General features: G+C 50.9%; 6 protein-coding genes across 6 annotated transcripts; all 6 read left to right on the top strand.

Annotated features, from left to right (window-relative positions):
* Nucleotides 1-1,055: 1,055 nt before the first annotated feature.
* Nucleotides 1,056-2,377, top strand: KY384_001519 (uncharacterized protein; the record flags this gene model as incomplete). The annotated part of the gene is made up of 2 exons (XM_044810049.1): nucleotides 1,056-1,997; nucleotides 2,261-2,377. 2 exons carry the CDS (start codon nucleotides 1,056-1,058, stop codon nucleotides 2,375-2,377), a joined length of 1,059 nt encoding a protein of 352 aa, XP_044673061.1.
* Nucleotides 2,378-3,424: 1,047 nt separating this feature from the next.
* KY384_001518 (uncharacterized protein) lies at nucleotides 3,425-3,827 on the top strand (the record flags this gene model as incomplete). The annotated part of the gene is given in 2 exon segments (XM_044810048.1): nucleotides 3,425-3,531; nucleotides 3,545-3,827. 2 exon segments carry the CDS (start codon nucleotides 3,425-3,427, stop codon nucleotides 3,825-3,827), a joined length of 390 nt encoding a protein of 129 aa, XP_044673060.1.
* A 2,935-nt stretch (nucleotides 3,828-6,762) lies between these two features.
* Nucleotides 6,763-7,284, top strand: KY384_001517 (uncharacterized protein; the record flags this gene model as incomplete). Its single annotated transcript, XM_044810047.1, has 2 exons — nucleotides 6,763-7,023; nucleotides 7,066-7,284. 2 exons carry the CDS (start codon nucleotides 6,763-6,765, stop codon nucleotides 7,282-7,284), a joined length of 480 nt encoding a protein of 159 aa, XP_044673059.1.
* A 786-nt stretch (nucleotides 7,285-8,070) lies between these two features.
* Nucleotides 8,071-9,254, top strand: KY384_001516 (uncharacterized protein; the record flags this gene model as incomplete). The annotated part of the gene is made up of 2 exons (XM_044810046.1): nucleotides 8,071-8,713; nucleotides 8,776-9,254. The coding sequence occupies 2 exons, from the start codon at nucleotides 8,071-8,073 to the stop codon at nucleotides 9,252-9,254; spliced, it is 1,122 nt and encodes a 373-aa protein (XP_044673058.1).
* A 2,553-nt stretch (nucleotides 9,255-11,807) lies between these two features.
* On the top strand, nucleotides 11,808-16,337 carry KY384_001515 (uncharacterized protein; the record flags this gene model as incomplete). The annotated part of the gene is made up of 5 exons (XM_044810045.1): nucleotides 11,808-13,353; nucleotides 13,465-13,530; nucleotides 13,588-13,692; nucleotides 14,313-16,070; nucleotides 16,192-16,337. 5 exons carry the CDS (start codon nucleotides 11,808-11,810, stop codon nucleotides 16,335-16,337), a joined length of 3,621 nt encoding a protein of 1,206 aa, XP_044673057.1.
* A 2,916-nt stretch (nucleotides 16,338-19,253) lies between these two features.
* Nucleotides 19,254-20,278, top strand: KY384_001514 (uncharacterized protein; the record flags this gene model as incomplete). The annotated part of the gene is made up of 2 exons (XM_044810044.1): nucleotides 19,254-19,311; nucleotides 19,692-20,278. The coding sequence occupies 2 exons, from the start codon at nucleotides 19,254-19,256 to the stop codon at nucleotides 20,276-20,278; spliced, it is 645 nt and encodes a 214-aa protein (XP_044673056.1).
* Nucleotides 20,279-21,283: the final 1,005 nt, after the last annotated feature.

The raw sequence follows: 21,283 nt of genomic DNA, 5'->3' as shown, positions 1-21,283 counted from the left end.
GAAATTGTGGCGCGCTCACGACACGAGGGACGGGCGGCGAGTTTTCAGCGTCTGAATAGAAGACCAGTCTATTGTCGAGACAGCAGCAGCGACATGATCTTGTTCTCCAGGTGTTGGCTCAACACATGGTCTTGGTGCTCCAAATCTTGAGCTCTTCAATTTATGATTTCGATCAAATAGATGAATATGATTCAAAGTGCATATTATTCAAAGTCTCCGGCTATTGACGCACATCTTTGAAGGGAGCCCTCGGAAGGTGAGATCGACATTTCCTTCTTTTTGCTGCTGGCTGTTCAGAACAGGTTCATCGCTGGTCTCGAAGCAGGCACATAAGGCGACAGAGGAGCTGGCGCCTTTCTTAAGCTTGCCATCATGCAATTGTGGCTTATGCTATATGCTACCAGAAGTTCAGAACTGTGGGCGGTGCATTGCTAATATGCCTCGGTACGGTGGCGATGGTCCCTGGTCGGGAGATGCCGCACCAAAATAGAAAACCCCCTTCGAAATATCACGGTAGCATCATGAGCCACCACGAGGGATCATGCGTTCGTGAGGTTAATGGCACTTCTCCAGCCTCAACTACGTACTTTTATGGCGTCAGCCTACTGTACTGTACCATCTATTGGCTGAATGATTCTCGAACTACGGCGACCCAAGGGCCGTGTCATCCTGCGTACCGGCCACTTCGGGAGCTGATAAAGAAATGTGACTGTTCTTGTCTGATGATTACTCCGTGGCTATGGCACTCTCTCGTGTACCTCGCGAAAGTGGTAGAGTCTTCCAGCATCAGTCTTTGGTGCCGGCCATCTGGCGGAAGACACCTCGTGTAATATTATTCATCTTGTGATAGGGTTCGTATTGCTTTGATATAAGAATGCGTGCCTTGGATCTATTTCTGCTTCTCCATTCATCAAAAATTCAGCATATCATCTTTCCTTCAGTATTTCCTTACCACATTCGCTTTGAAGCTTCTGTGCGTTGCATATTCAAACTTCAATAATACACTCATCCTCATCGGACCTGGAATCCTCAAGTATTCCTATAATCTAGCACACATGCAGTACACAAGTTTTTTTGCATTAGCCTTTGCGGCAACAGCAACAGCATGGCCGCACGTGAACAATTCTACCTTCAGCTCGAATCCTTCAGCATCTAACCCTGTACCGACAACCTACCTTCCCTCCGGATCAGCTTCGAATCCAACCTCCAGAACTACTCTCTCAGGCACATCAGGTCGACCATCTGGGTCTGCATCTGGGACTGGCTCTTCGTTGACCGTTTCTAGGCCTTCGGGTACTGGCAGTCGCAGTGGCCGTCCAAGTGGACCTGCAGGTACGGGGAACAGTGGCAGCCATCCAAATGGGCCCACTGGTACCGGTCACGGAGGTGTTCCTCCCATTACCTCCCAAAGCCCTCCTTCAATCACGACTGTGACGGTCCCTGGTAATGGCCAATCGTTTACAACGAAGACGAATTTCATTACCACAACCTCAACCGTCACCATCACGAAGTTTGTTCCCTGTAGTACGATTGTTACGGTTGACCATGGCAACACAATCTATTCTTCGTCGTTGACTACTTCATTGGCTACGAGCACGTCAACTGGTGTGATCACGGAATACACTGTCCTCGTCCCCACCCCTGCACCTGGAAAGGGTAAATCAGAAGGAAACGACAATGGCAAGGGGTCGAACGGCTCTAATGGCGCCAATGGTCAAGCAGATAATTGCCCTCCGGCTTCGACTGTCTACGTGACTGTCACTGTTGCAGCTGGGCCACAGTCAACACCAGCGCCCGGCTCGCAAGGATCATCGAGTCAAAATGGTCAGAACGGTCAGAACGGCAACGTCCCGCAACCTCCGAATGGGTCTCAGCCAAATAAGCCACCCTTCCCGTTGCCGAGCGACTCCAACTCAGCACCGCTCCCAAGCGGCAGCGGTAGTGGTTCCCCAAAGCCTTCGGGCACGGGCCTAAAGCCTTCGGGCACGGGTACAAAGGTTCAGCCGACTGGAAAGTAAAGGGATTCAGTCAAGAGGGATGAAAAGTGACGATTTTCACGCATAGCGACGACCACACGGATAGAGATGCATTTAGCGAAGGCGAATTCTGGGTGGCGGCTTAGTTAATTCTAAAGACTCTTATTCATCCATAGACATTGATAAATACGAAAAAGTTAATGAGGAAAACAGAATGTCTATTTGTCCAACCCAAAGACTGCAGGTGTTGGCATTTGAGTACTTCTTTCCACCGTCTTCGCCAGAAGTCCGCCCGTCTTGACGCTTCCATGTCCCAGAACAGTCCTCTGGAGCCGCAAGAAGGGCCCATCACCAACATGCGCAGCTGCTGTGAGCCTGGGGCTGGCGTGAGAGACGATTGAGATGAGGAATCCGTCATGAAGTAGCGGAGGGGCATCCTCCTAGGCGTTTGGCCGCCTTCAGGAAGAAGGAGAAGTTTCTCTGAAGTGGAACCTGATGGAGGCGGTGCTTCACAGATCAGGTCTAATTAGTCCGCTTCCCGCCTTGGCGGCTGATCTGCTCAGCCTTGCGAACTACGGATACGGCGGCGTGGCGATGGCACTTGAACGAGTGACAAACACAACATTCTCTACAGCGTCATCTTTCTTTCCCATATTTCATGCAGTGGCCATCATAAATATCAGCGCTCTGCACCGTCCTGTCGACCGACAAGAATTGCCACCTTCCATTGCCACCCGGATCTCGTGAAAAACCCCAACCATTCTATCTTTGGACCGCACTCTGCATACGTCATTCCAAATCGCATTCCAGACAATCAACCACCAGAGATCGAAAGGTTACCATGAGGCTCACGAGTTCTCTTGCCTGCTGCCTTGTCATCCCCCTCGCTATCAGCCTTACCTTCTCCTCTAGACGGAGCGTTCAAATCAGATCTCTCGACGAGCGGGACGCGCAGTCAGAGCCCAGAGAACTCGCCGAAGTGCTTACCGGGCCTCTGAGTGAAAGAGATGACGTTGGATTATTCAGCTATCTAGCGAAGAGGAGAGGGGGAGGTGGTTCTGGTGGAGGGGGGGACGAGGTAGTGGATCATCCTCCTCGGGTTCCTCTTCATCCGGCTCCTCATCCTCTGGTTCTTCATCTTCTGGCTCTTCTGGCTCTTCCTCGGGTGGGAGTTCAAGCTCGGGTGGGAGCAGTGGAGCGGCTGGTGGATCGAGGAACACAGGCACTGCTAGGTATAGATTCATCATGCCCACCGCTTGTAACATTTTGCGAGGCTAATCCTACCTTACTAGTTCTTCATCCTCAGTCTCACCCTCGTATGGTGGAGGCCGCTACTTTGGCGGTGGCTCGACAACGCCCTACCGCTCTGGTGCACGTACTCCAGGTGGACTCGTCCCCTTCGTCCTTGTAGGTGGCGCTATTGGTGCCGCAGCAATTTTCCCCGGTCTATGGCTCTATGGCGCCTACTCATACAATTGGAACCATCCATACAGTTTCCGCAACCGGACGAACACCACCTCGAACAGGAACGAATCTTTGCCCGTGACTTGCCTCTGTCAGCAGTATAGTGCTTGCGGGTGTGATGACAACAATGATAATAGCTATCTGGACTCAGTGATTGGAAATGGGAGTTTCAACGGTCTGAACAAGACCCTGGTGAATGTTGCAAATGTGAATGGGACGAAGACCGTGGTCTTGAACGGTACTTTACCGAACGGGACAGATACGACCGCTTCCAGCTCGAGTTCGAGTTCCAGCAGCACCAGTGGCGCAAGCAGCTTGGTTGTTGGGGAGAGTGCTGGATTATGGGCTCTTGGAGCTTTTGTGGGAGGCATGCTCTGGATGCTGTAGTGTGAATATTTTGAAGAAGATTGTGGACGGGATGAACATAAGATACCCTGGGTGGCAAGTTTTGGGATATTAGATGGTATTGGCCATGCGGAGTCACTGGCGCTCTGGCTCGATGCCTGAATTCCATGGAAGTCAGACGGTCAGGTTTGCAGGATGCTAATGGCCAACAGCATGCCGAGAAAGACGTGATATGGAGACTTGAGGCAGGACAAAACTTCGCTGGAAACGCATGAGGCCTGCTGGGGGAATGTCTATGGATGCGTGAGAAACAATGCATGTGTGCTACAAAACTAGTGTAATAGTCTTTGGATAGCCAAAATGCTGCTATGTACGCATGCTCTTATCCAGTGACACTTCCACGTTATTCTGTTCTTACTATCTCTTGAGGGGAAAGCAAAGTAACCGGCCAGATTGCTCGACCACAAACCTCTTATAGCCATTTTCTCCAATGCAGCCACTGGCATTAGCCAATTCAAAGTCATAATTTGCTCGTCGCGTGGTGTAGCGGCTGGGATCGTTGTCAGCTCTCTGCAGCGTATGGCTTGATGATTCGACTGTGATTCCAGCTCTCTGTGACATCTGTATCTGTACTGTCGGATTGTCTTCGTTATTTGCCTCCACCTTTTATAATATTTGACGCGGAAGGCGTTGCATTTTGAGCTTCACGGGTTTCCATTTGATGGAACTTAGAACCGTTGACTGTTTGACTTATCAGTAACACGATTAATATTGCATTGCCCAAGGGATAACCAGAAGCAACTGAATCGAGTGAATGACGGAGGGGACCATTCAAGTGGCACAAGGCAATAAGTTTCGCCTTATCGCAGAACAATCGCATGCTGAATCGACCAGGCTTTCAATGCCGTGTGCTGCACGGAACGGATGCACTCAAAATGCAATGAGTGGCAAGACGATCCTTTTTCCACGTTGATAAAACTTCTCGTGCCTCGAAGTGAAGTTTAATAGATTTACAGCTCGACTGCGTTTGTGGTATTCTGACTGAAGCGAAGACCCGCACGAGCACCTCTCATGAACAGAGAAAATGGATTGCTTCCTGAGTACATGTACCGTCTTGAAAAGCGACAGCCAATACCAAGGCGGAGAGTAAAATCTGAGATGATCAGACGTTCCGCAATGATGAGGCTCAATGGTTGATAACCTGGGGAAGATGACTACATCATCACTCAGATAGACTGTTTCAACGAAGTCAATCTGGGGAAATGAGATGGAAGCTAGCGGATTGCGAGATAAGGGGCAAAATTGAAGAAGAAGTGCGCCCTCTAAGTTTCCTGCCGGAAACTTCACCACGATTTGCCAACTCTGCAGGCATATTTGAATCTGGCCGTCGAGGCTGGTGAGCCAGGCTTGAGACCGCCTGGCCGCATGTCTATTTCGGGCCCAATTAGACATGGGGGCCCTCGGGGCTTTTTCGAGGGTGGCCAGAATTTCGTCTCGATAGAATTGTCCGACAGCAGTGGCTTGGCCTTCCTCACTGTTTCGCTGTCAAACACCCTAGCAATCTGTTCGCGTATATGCAAACCGTGCAACTGACAGACTTGCAGCTTTTCCTTGCCTCAGACTGATCTCTCTATGCCGCATCATGTTGTCTGAGATGCTTGGTCTTGCCGCAAGAAGCCCCCTCCCTGCAGCGGAAGCTGGTGTCGTAGAGTTTCATCCACCCGCACCTCGTATTTTGAAATGACGATATCGCCCATGTTCCGATGACCAGGAGATTGCAGAAAAGCACAGACTGCACGATAGACTTGCCGAATCTTTCCGCCCCTTCAGTTCCCAACAGACATATCATTATTGGGGGAAGGATCTCAGCGTAGCGTCCAAAGCAGCTTCGATTTCATCGCAGCCCTCGATTTGGACGGCCAGCGGGCCAGGGTTCCCAGGAGGGAAAAGAGCTTCCAGCTCTTAGCGCCCCCCAATTTGAAAAATTTCCTGCCACCAGCGACTGGTTGACGGCGGACCGCTGTGCTAAGCAAGGTTGCGGCCAATCGTGGATTTCATGGTCCCAACCTCTTTTTTCCCCAGCCTAAGCTGCGGGCTTCCCTCGAACGCTTTGAATGATGAGGCAGATCGTATCCCTCGAGGACGAAGTGGAGCCGCTGAGACAAGCAAGAGAAACGGTGGTGCACCCTTCGCGCAGGACAGACTGTGGGGAGTCTGGCTGGGTTGCATCTCTGCCTCGGGTGGGGAAGATGGTACGTATCTGCCGTCGCTGCGAGCTCTCTCGCTTGGGGTTGATCGAACCGATTGAATAATGATGAATGATTACCATTTCCCAAGCGGTAAAAAGTCATCTTCTTCCAGCCTGCGAGCCTGCTTGTGTTCTTGCTTTGAGTTCGGCGGAGAGCAGTGTAGATCCTCTTGAAGCCGAGCCCCGGTCGCCAACGATAGTCCCGCCCACATGCAGCGAGTGAGCGAGTCGAGACCGTTGCTGTGCCAATCATACGCTCGTATCGAGCAGAAGGTGGAGCTACACTAGGACGCCGGTGGGCTAGCGGTTCACATTTAGCATCTGGGAGAGAAGGCCCTTGCCCTGTTTGAGCGTTAGTCCTGCCAATGGCGCCTGTTGCTAGGCAGGTTGCCCGCGTAATCAGCATCCCAGCCTGGCAATTACTTGGCAGCCACCGACCACCCTAAATTGCCCTAGCCCCCCGTTCCCCCTGAAGGCGCGCCCCCCATAGATAAACACCATTTCGCCCACATTCCTCCACTCTCTCTCATCTCACTCACATCCACATACAATATCACAATCATCCCGCGTGTTCATCCATCCGTTTCAATCGCTTTCGATCTTCATCAAGATCACTTCCACTCGCTGACCAGTACTATAATATCAACGACTTAATAATAATACCCTCCTCCCCCCAATACTACCTCACCTTACACTACCAATCATCAACAACAGCACACGACACTAAAAATGCAATTCTCACTGGAATTCCTCCTCACCTTGGCCTTTGCTGCCACCGCCATTGCTGTCCCCCAGCAGGCCGCTTCCGTTATTGGAGACGGTCAACCTCAAGTCGCCACCTCGGCCGCCGCTGTCTCGCAGATCACTGACGGCCAGGTCCAGGCTGCAACAACCGCAGCTGCTGTCTCGCAGATCACTGACGGCCAGATCCAGGCTGCCACAACTGCCGCTGCCGTTTCCCAGATCACTGACGGTCAAGTCCAAGCACCTGTGTCTACTGCCGCTGCTGTCTCGCAAATCACCGATGGCCAGGTACAAGTGCCAACCTCCACCGCAGCAGGTGTCTCCCAAATCACCGACGGACAGATCCAAGCCGGTACATCAGGCGTCCCAGCACCATCTGCCAACGGCACTTTCACCACCTCCAGCCCATCCGCCTCACCATTCGTTGGTGCTGCTGCTTTGGCCAGCTGGAACAAGGAACTCGTGGTGGCTGCCATTGGTGCCGCTGCCGGGTTCGCTCTCTTGTAAAATGCTCTCCTCATGAACGGATTACGGTTGACGCCAGTTTCGACACGGCACTTCTGGGGTGGAGCATTTGGAGTGAGGAATGGAAAATCTGGAGCGACCTTGCAATCTTGTTACAAATGCGTGTACACTCGAAATAGCATCGGTTACGCTTTAGGCACGATTAATCACGGGGATGAACGTGGAAGGATTGGCGCTTGAATAGCATTATCATTCATGTATTTAGCATCAAAAGGCATTCCGTCGGTACTGAGCAGAATCTGAACATGCAAAAAAAACTTTCTCTAGTATCTTACACTACAGGTCGTACATCCCAAGTAACTTAGATTGTTGAAGCGGTCCACCTTGCTCGTTGTCCTCGCTCGTGCTTGTCTCTAAATACAAATGCTGATAACACTGTTGCTGCGTCCAGTGACGCTTAGTTCCACCTTCACTGATCACAAGGCGACCTACTCTACTGCCTCTTCGAAAACACATAGCTCGGTCATATTTTCATGTCAATCGTCCACTCTCGTCGGCCCGTGATGACTCGATGCTCCCACTGGTCCACTCCACGTGAACACAGACCTCGAGGTGAAACGGTCGCCTCCGAGCGGCTTTCGGCACACACCTAAGTGATTGAATTGAATTTACCCTACGAAGGAGCGACTGTTATTAGGCCATGTCACACATAAAAGTCTCAAACACCCCTCACATTCCTTTTGTGAATCTCAATATTCGATGCCCGACTTCGGGTGACACCTTCGTCTTTTTTGGGGAAAACCTTGAGTGGAAATCTTCAGCAATTACATGAGCAGTGAGCAACATGCAGAAAGCATTCTGGATGAAACGGTTCCTTCAGCGTATCTCCGTCATGGTGATGCAGCTAAGGAGCAGCCAGAGCCTGCTTTCCCCGAGTTAATACACCATGCGGAAAAGAGGGACCAGCCCTCAGCGCAAACCACATCCTCTGGAAGCGGGACAGTTGTATCTCCTGCTGCCAGGGCCGGACCTAAAGAGTCGGACAATGAGAAAAGCAATCAACGTGCTTCGAGTGAGAGTTCTGGTGGTTCCTCTCCGTCATCACCCCCTCCCCTTCAACTAGCTCGCTCGGATACACTGAATCGCCAAACCTCCGTTGATTCATACGGCAACACATATCCTGAAGGAGGCCTTCGTGCCTGGCTCGTTGTATATGGCTCCTTCAGCGGTATGACGGCGTCGTTTGGTCTTATGAACACAATTGGCACCTACCAAGCGTATCTCAGTACGCACCAATTGTCTCACCTGGATGAGAGTACGATCGGGTGGATCTTCAGCATATACACATTCATGGCATTCTTTTGTGGGGTACAGATAGGGCCAGTCTTTGATGCAAAAGGACCCCGACTTTTGGTCTTGGCTGGAACTTTGTGCATGGTGGGAGGCACCCTTGGCATAGCTGAAAGCACAGGTAAGACGAGTCTTCTCCACCTTCGCAACGAGTCCCTCGCTAAGCTTGACTTCAATCACTAGAGCTATGGCACTTCATCCTCTCCTTCTCGCTTGCCGCTGGCTTGGGCACGTCCTTGATATTTACCCCTGCCATCGGCTCCATCGCACATTTCTTCCTCATCAGACGTGCTTCAGCTACTGGTCTCGCTACAACTGGAGGCAGTATTGGTGGGATAATCTTCCCACTCATGTTGCAGCGCCTGTTCCCTCATGTGGGCTTCCGTTGGGCGACGCGGATCCTTGCATTCATTTTTCTATTCCAACTTATCGTGGCCAACATCCTCATCCGTTCGCGGCTACCTCCACCACCAAAGGGAAGTCCAGCCACAAGTATGTGGCCTGACTGGAGGATATTCAAGAATCTTACTTTCTGCCTGACTACCGCGGGGACCTTCTTCGTGGAGTGGGCGCTTTTCGTACCTCTCACTTATATCACCTCATACTCTATCGCTCACGGAATATCCCCCAGCTTTTCGTATCAACTACTCGCTGTTCTGTAAGTAATATTCTCCGAGTGAAGAGAAACATTGCTAACTGCAATTTGATGAAGAAACGCCGGTTCCTTCTTCGGTCGCTGGGCGCCAGGATACGTGGCTGACAAGTTTGGAAGGTTCAATACTATGATCGTCACCGTTGGCATATGCATGATCTCCGTCTTGCTTCTCTGGTTGACCTGCTCCGTTTCTGTCAATATCGTTCCACAGATCATCGTCTTTGCATTGATATTCGGCTTTGCTAGCGGATCGAATATCAGTCTTGTCCCTGTCTGTGTGGGGCAGCTCTGCGAAACCGAGGTTTTTGGACGTTGGTACGCGAGCCTTTATACTATTGTCAGCTTTGGTTGCTTGACGGGCATTCCGCTTGCAGGAGGCATATTATCTCAGGAGGATGGGGGATATGAAGGATTGATTGTGTTTGTGGGTGTAGCATATGCGGCTGGACTAGTCTCCTTCACGGCTGCTAGGGTTCGGGAAGTCGGCTGGGGATTGAAGCAGATTTACTGACGAGGGTGAGAAGCTTGGTCGCAGTATAGGTACAAAATTTGCAGGATATAATCTTAGACAAGCGTTTAGACAAAGAGAGGAACTACGCATGCATAAAATGTAGCGCAAGAATAACAAGCCCTCCAAATAAAACATCCTGCAAAAAGCGTTAGCATGTTCTCGTCCATGGTTTACTGAGTACGGTTTCTTACAACGACCTGTTAGTTGCAAAGGCAAATTCAAGGCTTGCTTCCTGAATTAAATAGCTTGCTGCAATGCCCCGTAGCAAGATAAGATGATACAATAGTAATATTAGTTTACTCTACGTCACCTTTCGCTGCTGGGTGATGGGAGTGCTGCTTGGAAAGATCCCACGAGTTCCGCAATGAGACCGACCAGATACGCACGAGCAAGAGAAAGGATGCTCAGCAGACACCGACCTCCTGCAGGCGCTCAGTAGGGCAGAAGGGTCATTTTCCTTATGCCTAGGCCCACCAAGGTAAGGAGATATCGCTGCGGCATTATGCATATGTAAAACTCGACGTGCATTGCAGTGGATGGCTAGAATTATGTTGGTCCAACATGTCAAGATCAGGCACCGTGGGGGTCCACGAATTCAATTGAGGAACATAGACCCTGTAGGAATGAGAGAGTGGTCTACTTGAGAACTGAAGGCTCCTGATGAGGCATAGGTCTCATCAATTGAAGACAATCTAAGCCAGGCTTCTCGCAAGCCTTCTGCAGGCTCACCAATTGAGCATTGCATTCAACGAAGCATGTTTGCCCATCTTTGATCACAGTGTGAGCTCGCTTATGGCTTTCTCGAATTCGAATCTGGCTCTCATTTGGATGGCGGCAAGGCTTCGCTCACTCCGAGGTCGGTATGAGTGTTGAGCGTCGAAGGGTGAATGGAATTCGGTCAGCGTGGCCATACTCCGTCTTGGCCCTCAAAGACACGATGGTCATTAGTTCACTTTCTGGCGAATCAGACAGGCCCTTACCCCAGGCCAAGCGGTTGCAACGTTACGTTCTACGCGTCATTACGAAGAAAATGTGAGCGCTAAGATGCTTGGAGAAATCTTGCACATGACTGCGACAACCTCATCAGCACTAATCACAATGCTACAAGACCTGATATTGATAGCAAGGCTAGGCAGAGATCGTCCATCTCCATCTGGAGTGACCAGACCACCCGTTGGATTGTGTGGGTATACGTACTCTACCACCAACGCACAGCTGGAGATCTCTGACATTGCATCGCCAGCCCGGGGTTTCACAACATCCTGGACGCATTATCTGGTAACTAGCTGCAGGCGTCTACTCTACAATCAAAAAAATATGTCATTAGCCTCCTCGCCGACTCTCTGGCCGACATGTCCCTCTCCCTCATTGGACCTCCGCACGGCTGACTTCTTCCCCCACTCAGAGCGCTCTTGGCGCGCTCAAAGCAGCTTAGCCCTGCCAATTCTGATGCTCCAACTCCCCGTCGTTTTCGCGGAGACCCCAGCCCACTATTGAGCCCACCGCACCACAAGAAGCCCAACTCTCCGTCTTTGCCCTAGCATGTAGCATACAGCCTATGCCAAACAAAGCTATTGACTTCCCCCGGGTAAAGCGTAAGAACCACCACCAAGCATCCTGTACTTAAAAGTCTGCCAAAGTCGCCCCATCTTTTCAATTCCTCCTGCATTTCTGCCCTCCTGCAACCTCTCTCTCGCCACACCTGAAGCTGGGACGAATCTCCTCTCTCTTTCCGCGGAGCTGGAAATCCGTCGACTCTCTCACTGCGTCCTTATCTATAGAGCACGCCTCGGTCGATAGGGCCTTGAAAGCTCGACATCTTCAGTCCACCAAGTCGTAGCATCACATGTTGGAAGAAAAACGCAGGTTCAAGTGTGCTCTTCTGTTTTCCTGATTCAATCCGCGCAAAAATCAGTCGAATCATCGCCGTCCTTCAGCTTGCTCAAGCCCCAAATCGAGCGCAAGCAAATACCATCAATCCAAATCGGGGATTAAACACTATCGATCGAATCGTAGCCACTCTCTCGGGTCCTGGTAAAGTATCCGAAAATGCCTACGTTTCTGAACCCCTTCCAGAAACATGATGTTTCGGACTTTCCGGACACCTATGTCCCCCTCTCTCAAGCTCAGCGGCACCCTTCGGTCGTCGACGCCTACGGTAACAACTTGGCGGGACTTGCACCTGGCACAGATGGCGACAAGGATTACGGAAAGGACATCAAAGGCGATGACAGCCCAACTAAGTCAGGCAGCTTCAAGAATGCTGCCGAGGGTGGTGTCGACGAGCTCACTCTAGATGCGCTGCGGGCTGAGATCGATGCTGATGTTTCGGCCTACGGCCATGACTCCGCGTACGACCGCAAAGCAAAAGTAATTAACAAGGCCTTGATGGACATCGGTATGGGTTCCTACCAGTGGCAGCTTTTCGTTCTTTGCGGTTTTGGCTGGCTGGCAGACAATCTCTGGCTCCAGACTGTGGCCTTAACTCTGCCATCCTTGACCTCGGAGTTTGGTCCCAGTGAGACCCATGTCAGATACACCACCTGTGCCACCTTCATCGGCCTGTGCATCGGAGCGTCTTTCTGGGGGGTGGCTTCGGACGTCATTGGGCGACGTCTCGCTTTCAATGCGACCCTCTTCATTGCTGGTATCTTTGGTCTATCAATTGGAGGTGGACCCAATTGGATTGGAACATGTGGTCTGTATGCTGCTTTGGGCGTTGGAATCGGCGGCAACCTTCCCGTTGATGGCGCCCTTTTCTTGGAATTCATCCCAGCCGCATCGCAAGGTCTCTTGACCCTTCTCTCAGTCTGGTGGCCTGTCGGACAATTGCTGACATCGCTTTTCGCTTGGGGCTTTCTTGTCAAGTATAAATGCGATTCGGAGCTAAAGGCTTGCAGTCTGGTTGGTCCCGGTGAAGCATGTTGCCACAAGAATATGAATTGGGGCTGGCGTTACCTCAACATTACCTGCGGCGCCCTCACCTTTCTGATGTTTTCTGCCCGCTTCTTCTTCTTCCATTTGTTTGAATCGCCAAAATTCTTGCTTTCCCGTGGACGCCAGTCAGAAGCAGTCGCTACCGTGCATGGCATCGCCTGGAAGAATGGGAAGAAGACATGGATATCTGAGGAAGTATTAAACGCCATTGGAGGTGATCCAGAAGTTGTGAGCGGCCAAAAGCTTTCTTTCACCGAGACTATCAGTCGATTCTTCAGCAAATTCTCCACCCAAAGGATCGGTCCACTTTTCGCCAACAAGAAGCTCGGCATCACTACGGGGCTTATTTGGTTCTGTTGGACAACAATCGGCATGGGCTATCCATTGTTCAATGCCTTCTTGCCACAGTACTTGGCACAATCAGGCAATAATGGGCCACAGTCGAACGATATTGTCTACCGCAACTACGCTATTACGTCGATTGTAGGTGTACCAGGGAGTATTATCGCCTATTTCACCGTGGACATCAAGTATATCGGGCGCAAAGGCACAATTGCTAGCTCAACGCTGATTACCGGAATTTTCGTATTTCTTTTCACGGCAAGCACTGATTCGAATTTTCAGCTTGCTTTTACCTGCCTCGAGGCCTTTTTCCAGAGTAAGTTGTCTGTCATCTCCAGATCATCCTTTTCCCGTTCCTCCAACAGCCTCTGCTATTGATCTGCGTTGCCGACCATTGATTCAATCGCCATGCTTACATAGCTTCCAGATATCATGTACGGCGTGCTCTACGCGTACACTCCTGAAGTCTTCCCTGCTCCCAACCGTGGGACAGGTACAGGTATTGCATCTTGTTTGAACCGTATCGCAGGCCTTTGTGCGCCGATTGTAGCTGTCAATGCTGGTGAGGCGAATCCAAAGGCGCCTATCTATGCTTCTGGAGGCTTGTTCATAGCTGCATTCATTGCTATGTGCTGCTTTCCTATCGAAACACGGGGTAAGCAGAGTCTGTAATTGGACGTCTACGTTCTTGGCATCACTCGGAGCTTTTGGACATCAATGTATACAAGCCTGGCACACGAAGAACATTCTTTTGTATACCCATCTTTCAATACGAATATACCCATGTTAGATGAATTTAGGTGCAGCGAAATCCGCTACATTACTCGTTTCCCTTGACACGATTAGCGGTAGCCCTGAACACTAAAATGTCCTGTTGCTAGCACCGTCTCTTCGTAGATGTATTTGCCTAAATACGCGCATTAGAGGGCGCAGAACACCGTCACATGTTATCCATAAGCCAAGGGCGCTTAAAGGGGCTTTACGAGGCTCGCGGCTATCTTCGCCTTGGATGTCCTATGAGTATTGGCAGTCGCGAGCGAGGCTGATCGAGGTAATCCATTGTGACCCGTTGACGTGCCGAGCCGATTGGGTAGTTGAGGGCCTACATGCCTTACCTTATTCAGGCTTACCAACTGAGTGCCTCTCAAATCGACCTACAGAAATATGGATCATCTACCAGAAGAACTCGTCATACACATCACTAACTGTGAACCTGCCCCCACCCTCCTATGATCAGATCTCATATGAGTTAGAGCTGTACTGATCATCCTGCAGTTCTCTCAGCGCGATCCATCATAGCATTGAACGCGGTCTCAAAGCGGTTCTACGATATAACCTCCGACAACGAGCTTTGGAGGCATCGCTGCTTCAACGAGTCGCCCTCCCAGTATGCTCGACCATACGGTCTTTCTCGCTCTCGATCCGTTCGAAAACAGCTACAGGAACGGACAGCACTGAATTTGGAAAGAGCGTTGACAGGATCCAGTGGCCGTACCCTCGTACAAGGCAATGCCAGAAGTCGCAGTCTGGGAAGATCTGCCGGAGGCGCTGAAGAATCCATTTCGCCTGAAAACAGACGTTTCGCAAGCCAAATAAATGGCGATCGTAACATTGCCAGCTGGGATCCTACGGTGCCGGGGGAGAAAGTAGACTGGTATCAGGAGTACATTGCAAGACACGCTCCTTTGGCTCTAGACTGGTTACCCCCTCCCCAGCCAAGACAGGGATTAGAGACTAGAGGCCTTGAAGCCAAAGGTGTTGGCATTCTCAACAATGAGAAAGTCCTAGCGCCCCTAGAGGACGGCAGCATATGTATCTGGGATATCGGAGACTCTTTCACAAGCATCACGGCGCGTAGTTCACCGGGTATACTGACAAAACCATCACTTGGGTCTCTGAGAAGGCCCCAGCTGTCATCCTCCCCTGCATCGAATTCAGCAGTGACCGAGATTGGGAGCGTTGAATGCGTCTCCGTCGACTCTTCCCTCGGTAGGGCTTACATGGCTATAGAAGATCAACTCCATGAAGTCGATCTCAATACCCTTCAGATGGTCACGAGTCATCACTATCCCCAACATATCACTGCTCTTTCCGAGGGGTCACACCCTGCACCTTTGACTGTGGGTACAACGCAATCTTTGCATATTCATGATCCTCGTATGGGGCGGAGTAATGATATGCCAGCTACAAATATCAGGGAGTACTTAGAAGATGGCAAGGCGCAGGACTTTCATCGAATATATACTGGAGACTCTATCCACGCCAGCCTTGAACCATTACCGTTGTCGATCCTCCATAATGGTACCAACATGATCCATGTTGCTGGTCGCTTTCCTAGTATACTGAATTATGACCGTCGACACTTTCCTCAGATATCATCGACCGTGCACACAGGTGCAAGACTCAGCTGCATAGCTCACGTTCCATCTGACACTCCCAGCACGAGTACTCTGGCAGCAGCAGGCGAATACGGTACTAAGGGCTCCTTAGAACTTTACCACTTATCAGAAACAGGGTCCCTAGCTGGGGAACCAACCAGAAATCGTGCCACCACCTCAAGTAGTAAATGCCTTTCTCTGGTCGCGCAAGGCACACGGTTGCTCTTTTCAGACTCCGATGGATTACTGAAATGGGTGGAACGAGATTGCTCAACGCTCGTACGGCGGTGGAATGTCAATACCACCTATTCCAGTACTCTAAATGAACCTGGCAGACCATCAACGACAAGTGGCATATTCAATGCCGAAATTAACGCGGGCGACGTTGCACGCAAATTGATCTCAGTCGACGGCCATGATGCAAAGGGCGATATAGTGATATGGACTGGTGAGAGGATTGGAGTTATGAGTTACGGGCAGCAGCGAAAAGATTTAAGTGGTAAGGGGAAGGGCAGGGGCAAGGCGTCACCTGACATAAGAAAAGAGCCAGCTTCCGATACTCCCAGCGACGAAGAACGAGACTACTCGACGATGATGAGGAGAGCGCTGGAGAAGCAGGCCGACGAGGTAAGATTTGTCAGAGGTCTAGGACTTGGTAGGTCATCATAAGCCCAGCCCACTGGCTAGAATACGATGACATGATCTTGGATGTCATTTGCCATTGTCTTTTCTTTTCACCTACTTCAGACATTGGAATTGCTACTTGCCAAACTCAGGAAACCGAGCTATGCAGACGCTGTGCCCCAAGGATAACGAGCGAAATGGAGCCAGGCAGAAGGGGCGAGTCGAACCGCAACGTTTATTCCGCCGACGGCATCTCAAGGGTTATAGCCCTTGTCGTTTCGCCTCCCCAGAGTCCTAGGGTGAGGTCTAGCAACAGCCTAAGGCACGCCTCCGAAGCGTTAACCTACTTCTTGTATTCTCTTGAACATTCATCTTCTCAAACAAGACTGTCCCGATTAGACATACAATTTTCACATTACCCGTGGCAGGATTTTGTGTCTTTCCCTGGCTATCTACGTCAGAAACTCATTGTGCTGGACGAAGGCACTTGCGTTTTGGAGGAGACCGATAGCAAAATTGAGCTATCTGGAGCAACGTCGAGCCGAAAGCCAAGAAGGTGGCTTCCAGCCTGCTTTTCTAGCACCTTTAGGTCACGGTAGTTCTACACCAAGTGCTACTAGCACAGCATGTTTTACTCTTCGATAGAGCCTTGGTGCAACTATTCTCATTCGTGACAATCGTTTCTCTGTAGATCGCTGCAGCGTCAGTCTATTTCCCGTACCCTCCACCTCATCGCGTCGTTGCCTGTATATCTTTTCTACATAGCAAGAAGCTCCTTTAACAACAAACATCATGTTCGTTATTACCGTCCTTCTTCTTTTGATTCAAGACCTTTCTCAGCCCCGAGCGCAGCGTCTCCGAGCCCAAGAGATCCTCCCAACCATCGCACCCCTTTACATCCGCCAAATTGCCACGTGCACAGCAGGTCAAACGTCCTGTACCGACGGTAGCGGTGGATGCTGCGACATCGGCGCCCTTTGCACCAAACCAAGGGGGGACATCCCCATATGCCAGCAAGATTGCTTCGCCGGCCCCCGCTGCACAGGAGTGTTGACCGGTTTATGCTGTGATCTTGGTGAGCAATGTGACTATCAATCAACCGGCTGCGTGTCAACGAATTTTGGCTTCCAAAATCCTACGTTCACCCAGGAAAGTGAAGTACCTTTTACGCCTACGATTGTCGAGCCAACAACGGCCCTGCCAATCGTACCTGTGCCGGTCAGCATACCTAGCATAAGCATCCACAGTGTAAGCCTACATACCATTAGCTTATACAGCCTTCCGACGCCTATATCTTTCCTGCCGCCCATCTCTGTCCCGCCGCCTATCAGCATTCCTAGACCGGTACCTTTACCTACGGAGATAATACCACCTGTGACTATACCAACTGATGTGCAAGCGACAACCTCACTCCTTTCATCGTCAAGTTTGGACGCATCTACAAGTCAGGAGACTTCAACCTCAATAGTCAGGTCCCCTCCGTCTCAGAGTAGCACCACCACCTCCCTCGCAGAGACAGCGGAGACAACAGCCACGAGTCAGATTGCTTTGACGACGTCTGGAGAGGGAGTCGCCTCGGCTTCAGTCTCCCCAACTGAATCGCCATCAGGTAGTCAGACAAGACTGTCGGTGAGGTTGGAATGGGTGCTTTTTGGCTGCAGCTTGGTGATCCTGCTGTTGTATATCTGAATGACAGTCAATGTTATCGTCGAATCAAGTATAAGATGTTCGAACATTCTGTAGAGGCTCTTTTTCGGGCGGAGAGTCTATGACTTTCTAGGCATGTCATGAGCCGGCTCCTCCTTACTCCCTCCTGCATCCAGAATCCCCCTCTCCCTTCTCCTCTGTCCTACCCACTCCCCCAAGCCCCTCCATACCTCCTCTTTCTCATGCGGTCTCATTCCCGCAGCTAAACCACTTGTAGTCGTCGCCACAAATACCGGGGCTCCCGCCCATTCCTCCGCCCTGTCTCCAGCCTCAATGACACCCATGTTCTCTCTCTCGTCCTGCCATCCATACCTAAACTCCTCCTTCCTGATCTTCCTCCCCCTCCTCACCCGCCAGATCGTCTCCCATATACTCTTCCCAACCAGACAGACACTCTCCGGCCTATGCTCCCTTACTTTCCTCTCCAAAACCTCGACTCCGGCAGCCATCTCATCCCTACTAAGCTCACTCGCATCTTTCGTAGCTCGGCTGACTATGTTGGTATGCCCCAATGCAAACAAATGTGGCAAATCCCCATCTTCTTCGGGTTTGCAGCGGCGGGGTGTGCAGCTGGAGGAGTGGGCGAGTTTCCAGAACAGGTTCGAAGGATGCGCGTATGCGTGGCCTGAGGTCGCGGTGAGGAGTCCGGGGTTCACGCCAATGAAGACGCAAATCAGATTAAGGGCGAGAGAGTCGGTGAGGAGATTGGGAAGGTGCGCGTAGCGGGAGGGGGGGCATAGGTGGACGAAGCGCGAGGTATCTTGGATTTTCGCAAGGCAGGGAGGGCTGGAGCCTTTCGTTTGAAGGGGGAGAAAACGTTGGAGGTGCGTTCTGGAGACACTCGTGGTGAGACTGTGGATTGTTTGTGGGTAGCTTGAGTCCTACGTTTTTCTAGGTTGGGGCTTAAGGGGTTATGGTAGGTGAACTGTTGGACTGTGGATGAGAATGATTGAGGGCAGACGCTGTCGACGATTGTGGAGTCTGACATTTCAGGTGTAGAGGCCTCCTCACGGCTAAGTAATGGTGAAGACCAATTTTAGATTTTTTGCTTGAGCTTGGAGTCCCGTGATTTTGTGTGGAGGATTGCTGCCGATACTCGATTCACACCGAGCTCGAAGAAGACACGCTCAAAGGAAGAGGCAGCTCACGATCTGTGCAAATTGGTATTGTATCAAGTAATTCCGAAGATGAGAAAAGCAAGTATAGCCTATATGTATGTTCACCGATAATACCCCTTGAACACCAACCAGAAATTCATCACCCTATGGGAGAGCTATACCATCTAGAAATACATATTGAGGCTGTGATCTTCAGAGAGTCTTTTGACCCCTCATAATCGACATTCAACGCTAAACCTTGACCTTCCTTTTCTGATATGCTGCCATTGTCTGGAAACCCGACGTAGCTGTGCTCCAAATAGTAGTCGTCGATACAGGCTCATAGCCTGTGCCGGGGCTATAGCCTGTGACAGGTCCATACCCTGTTGGCAGGTATACTCCAGTGCCGGATGGCAAAGCTGTTCCACTTCCACTTCCAAAAGGGTTGGATGAGTTACCGGGAACAGGGTAGGGAGCTGTGTTTGAAGGGAAAGATCCAGGAATCGAGTCTGACGGCGAGCCACCCAAGTCATAACTTGATTGGTAACCGCCAGACACAGAATCAGGTGGTAGCTCACCAGAGCCACTTTGCTCCTGCATCGAAGCCGTGATCGTGATCGTTGTAGTCACTGTGCTTGCTTCAGTCACAGTGGAGGTCTCAGCAACTGGACATCCTCCTGTTGGACCGCCCAGACCACCGTTGCCGGACATTCCAGGCATGCCATCACTAGGCATGGCCCCAAGCCCACTCGAACCCCCTCCATTATTGTTGGACCCGCCTGATGGACTTGCGAATCCGCCTCCGCTGGCACTCGGCGATCCGTAGCCGCTGTTGTTGTCATTCGAAGAGCCTCCGCTGGAGGATGAGTCACCATTCCCAGATGTCGAGTTGCCATTGGAAGATGAAAAGCCATTGCCAGATGTCGAATTACCGGTGGAAGACGATTCACCACCTGAAGAACCATTCGTTGAGTCACTACTTGGCGATCCACTCTCCAATGAACCACCGCTTGAAGGAATAGTCATTGACGATTCAACATTCGAGGAGTCAGAGTTTGAAGGAGTGTTGTCGTTGTTGCTCGAAGAAGATCCGTTGCTCGAAGAAGAAGAGCCGTTGTTCGAAGAAGAGCCGTTGCTCGAAGAAGAGCCGTTGCTCGAAGACGACTGGCTATTTGATGAAGAACTACTGTCTGAAGATGAGTCAGATTGGCTATTTGAAGACGAGTCACTGTTTGATAAAGTGCTGTTGCTATTCGATGATAATCCGCTGTTCAATGAAGAACCACTGCTCGAGGAGCCATTGTTTGAAGAGCCGCTGCCTGAAGAGCCACTGTTTGAAGAGCCGCTGATATCAGAAGGGGAGCTGTTTCCACCACTATCGCTGACGGGAGAGCTGTTCTCTGGCGAAGTGTTGAGGCCTGTGGGTGAATTTTGATAGCCATTGCCTGACTCTGGCCCATTTGATGAGTCTCCGGGAAAGCTAGAAACATCACCGGTTTCACCCGGTATGCTAGGGTTCGTAATCGATGGAGGAATGATGGGGCCGGTGGTCGGAGGTGTATATGGTAGGCTCGAGTTTTGGTATGGACCTGGTATTCCACTAGAGGGCTTGCAGCCGTATGCCGTACCTAGCGGACAGCTGCCAAGAGGATTGGTTCTGCAAAGCAATTAGTCTTTAGGGAACGACACCTGCGTCTCTCGGCGTGACCAAGTTTAGGAGAGGAGAGAATCAGCATACCCTGTAGGATTGCTACCAAACGGATTCGTTCCCTGGGGATTATTGCCAAGCTAGCTACACATCAGCCAAGAAAAAATGGTACGTCGCTTTGTATCCGTACTGGGTTTGTTCCAATCTCTGCTTGATATACCAAAGATGCTTGTCCGGTCGGCTGAGGGCTTTCCGTCAACGAGGAGGCTTTAGTATCGTGCTTGTGGTGTTGCTCGGGACGATTGTGTCGTCGAAGCGCCGGGCCTGGATCGCTGCGGTCTTTGAGCCAGTGGTCAGGTATATAAGATCGCAGTAACTTACGCTGATACTGTGGAGGACAGGGCAGCTAGACTGCCCAACAAAACCCCGAAATGCATACTGGAATGGCATTGACTGAACGAATGAATAAACGATGAAGATTATGACAAGCAGCGAAAGTAACTTCCTTAAAGGCTACGCAACAAAAGAATGTGATAGATGATATTGAAACATATCATCTATTTAATGAGTGGCTTCAAAGCTCAAAGGAACAGCAGGTCGCAGCAGTAGGAATCGGGGGCTATAAAGAGAGCTGCAGTGGTGGACACCAACAATGGACGGTCGTTAATAGACATTGAAGCAACAACAGCTTGGTTTGGCCACGTGCAAGCCAGTACCAAGGCGTGCAACATTCTGTGCCATGCAAGAACGATTCTGGCCGTTGGATGTTTGCAGAGAATCGCCCGGACCGCA

The sequence above is a fragment of the Bacidia gigantensis genome (assembly GCF_019456465.1).
Source record: "Bacidia gigantensis strain McMullin 20006 chromosome Unknown contig_132, whole genome shotgun sequence".
In the NCBI taxonomy this organism is placed as follows: Eukaryota; Fungi; Ascomycota; class Lecanoromycetes; order Lecanorales; family Ramalinaceae; genus Bacidia; species Bacidia gigantensis.
The sequence above is the reverse complement of the archived record's forward strand: the minus strand, read 5'-3'. Positions and strand labels throughout refer to the sequence as shown.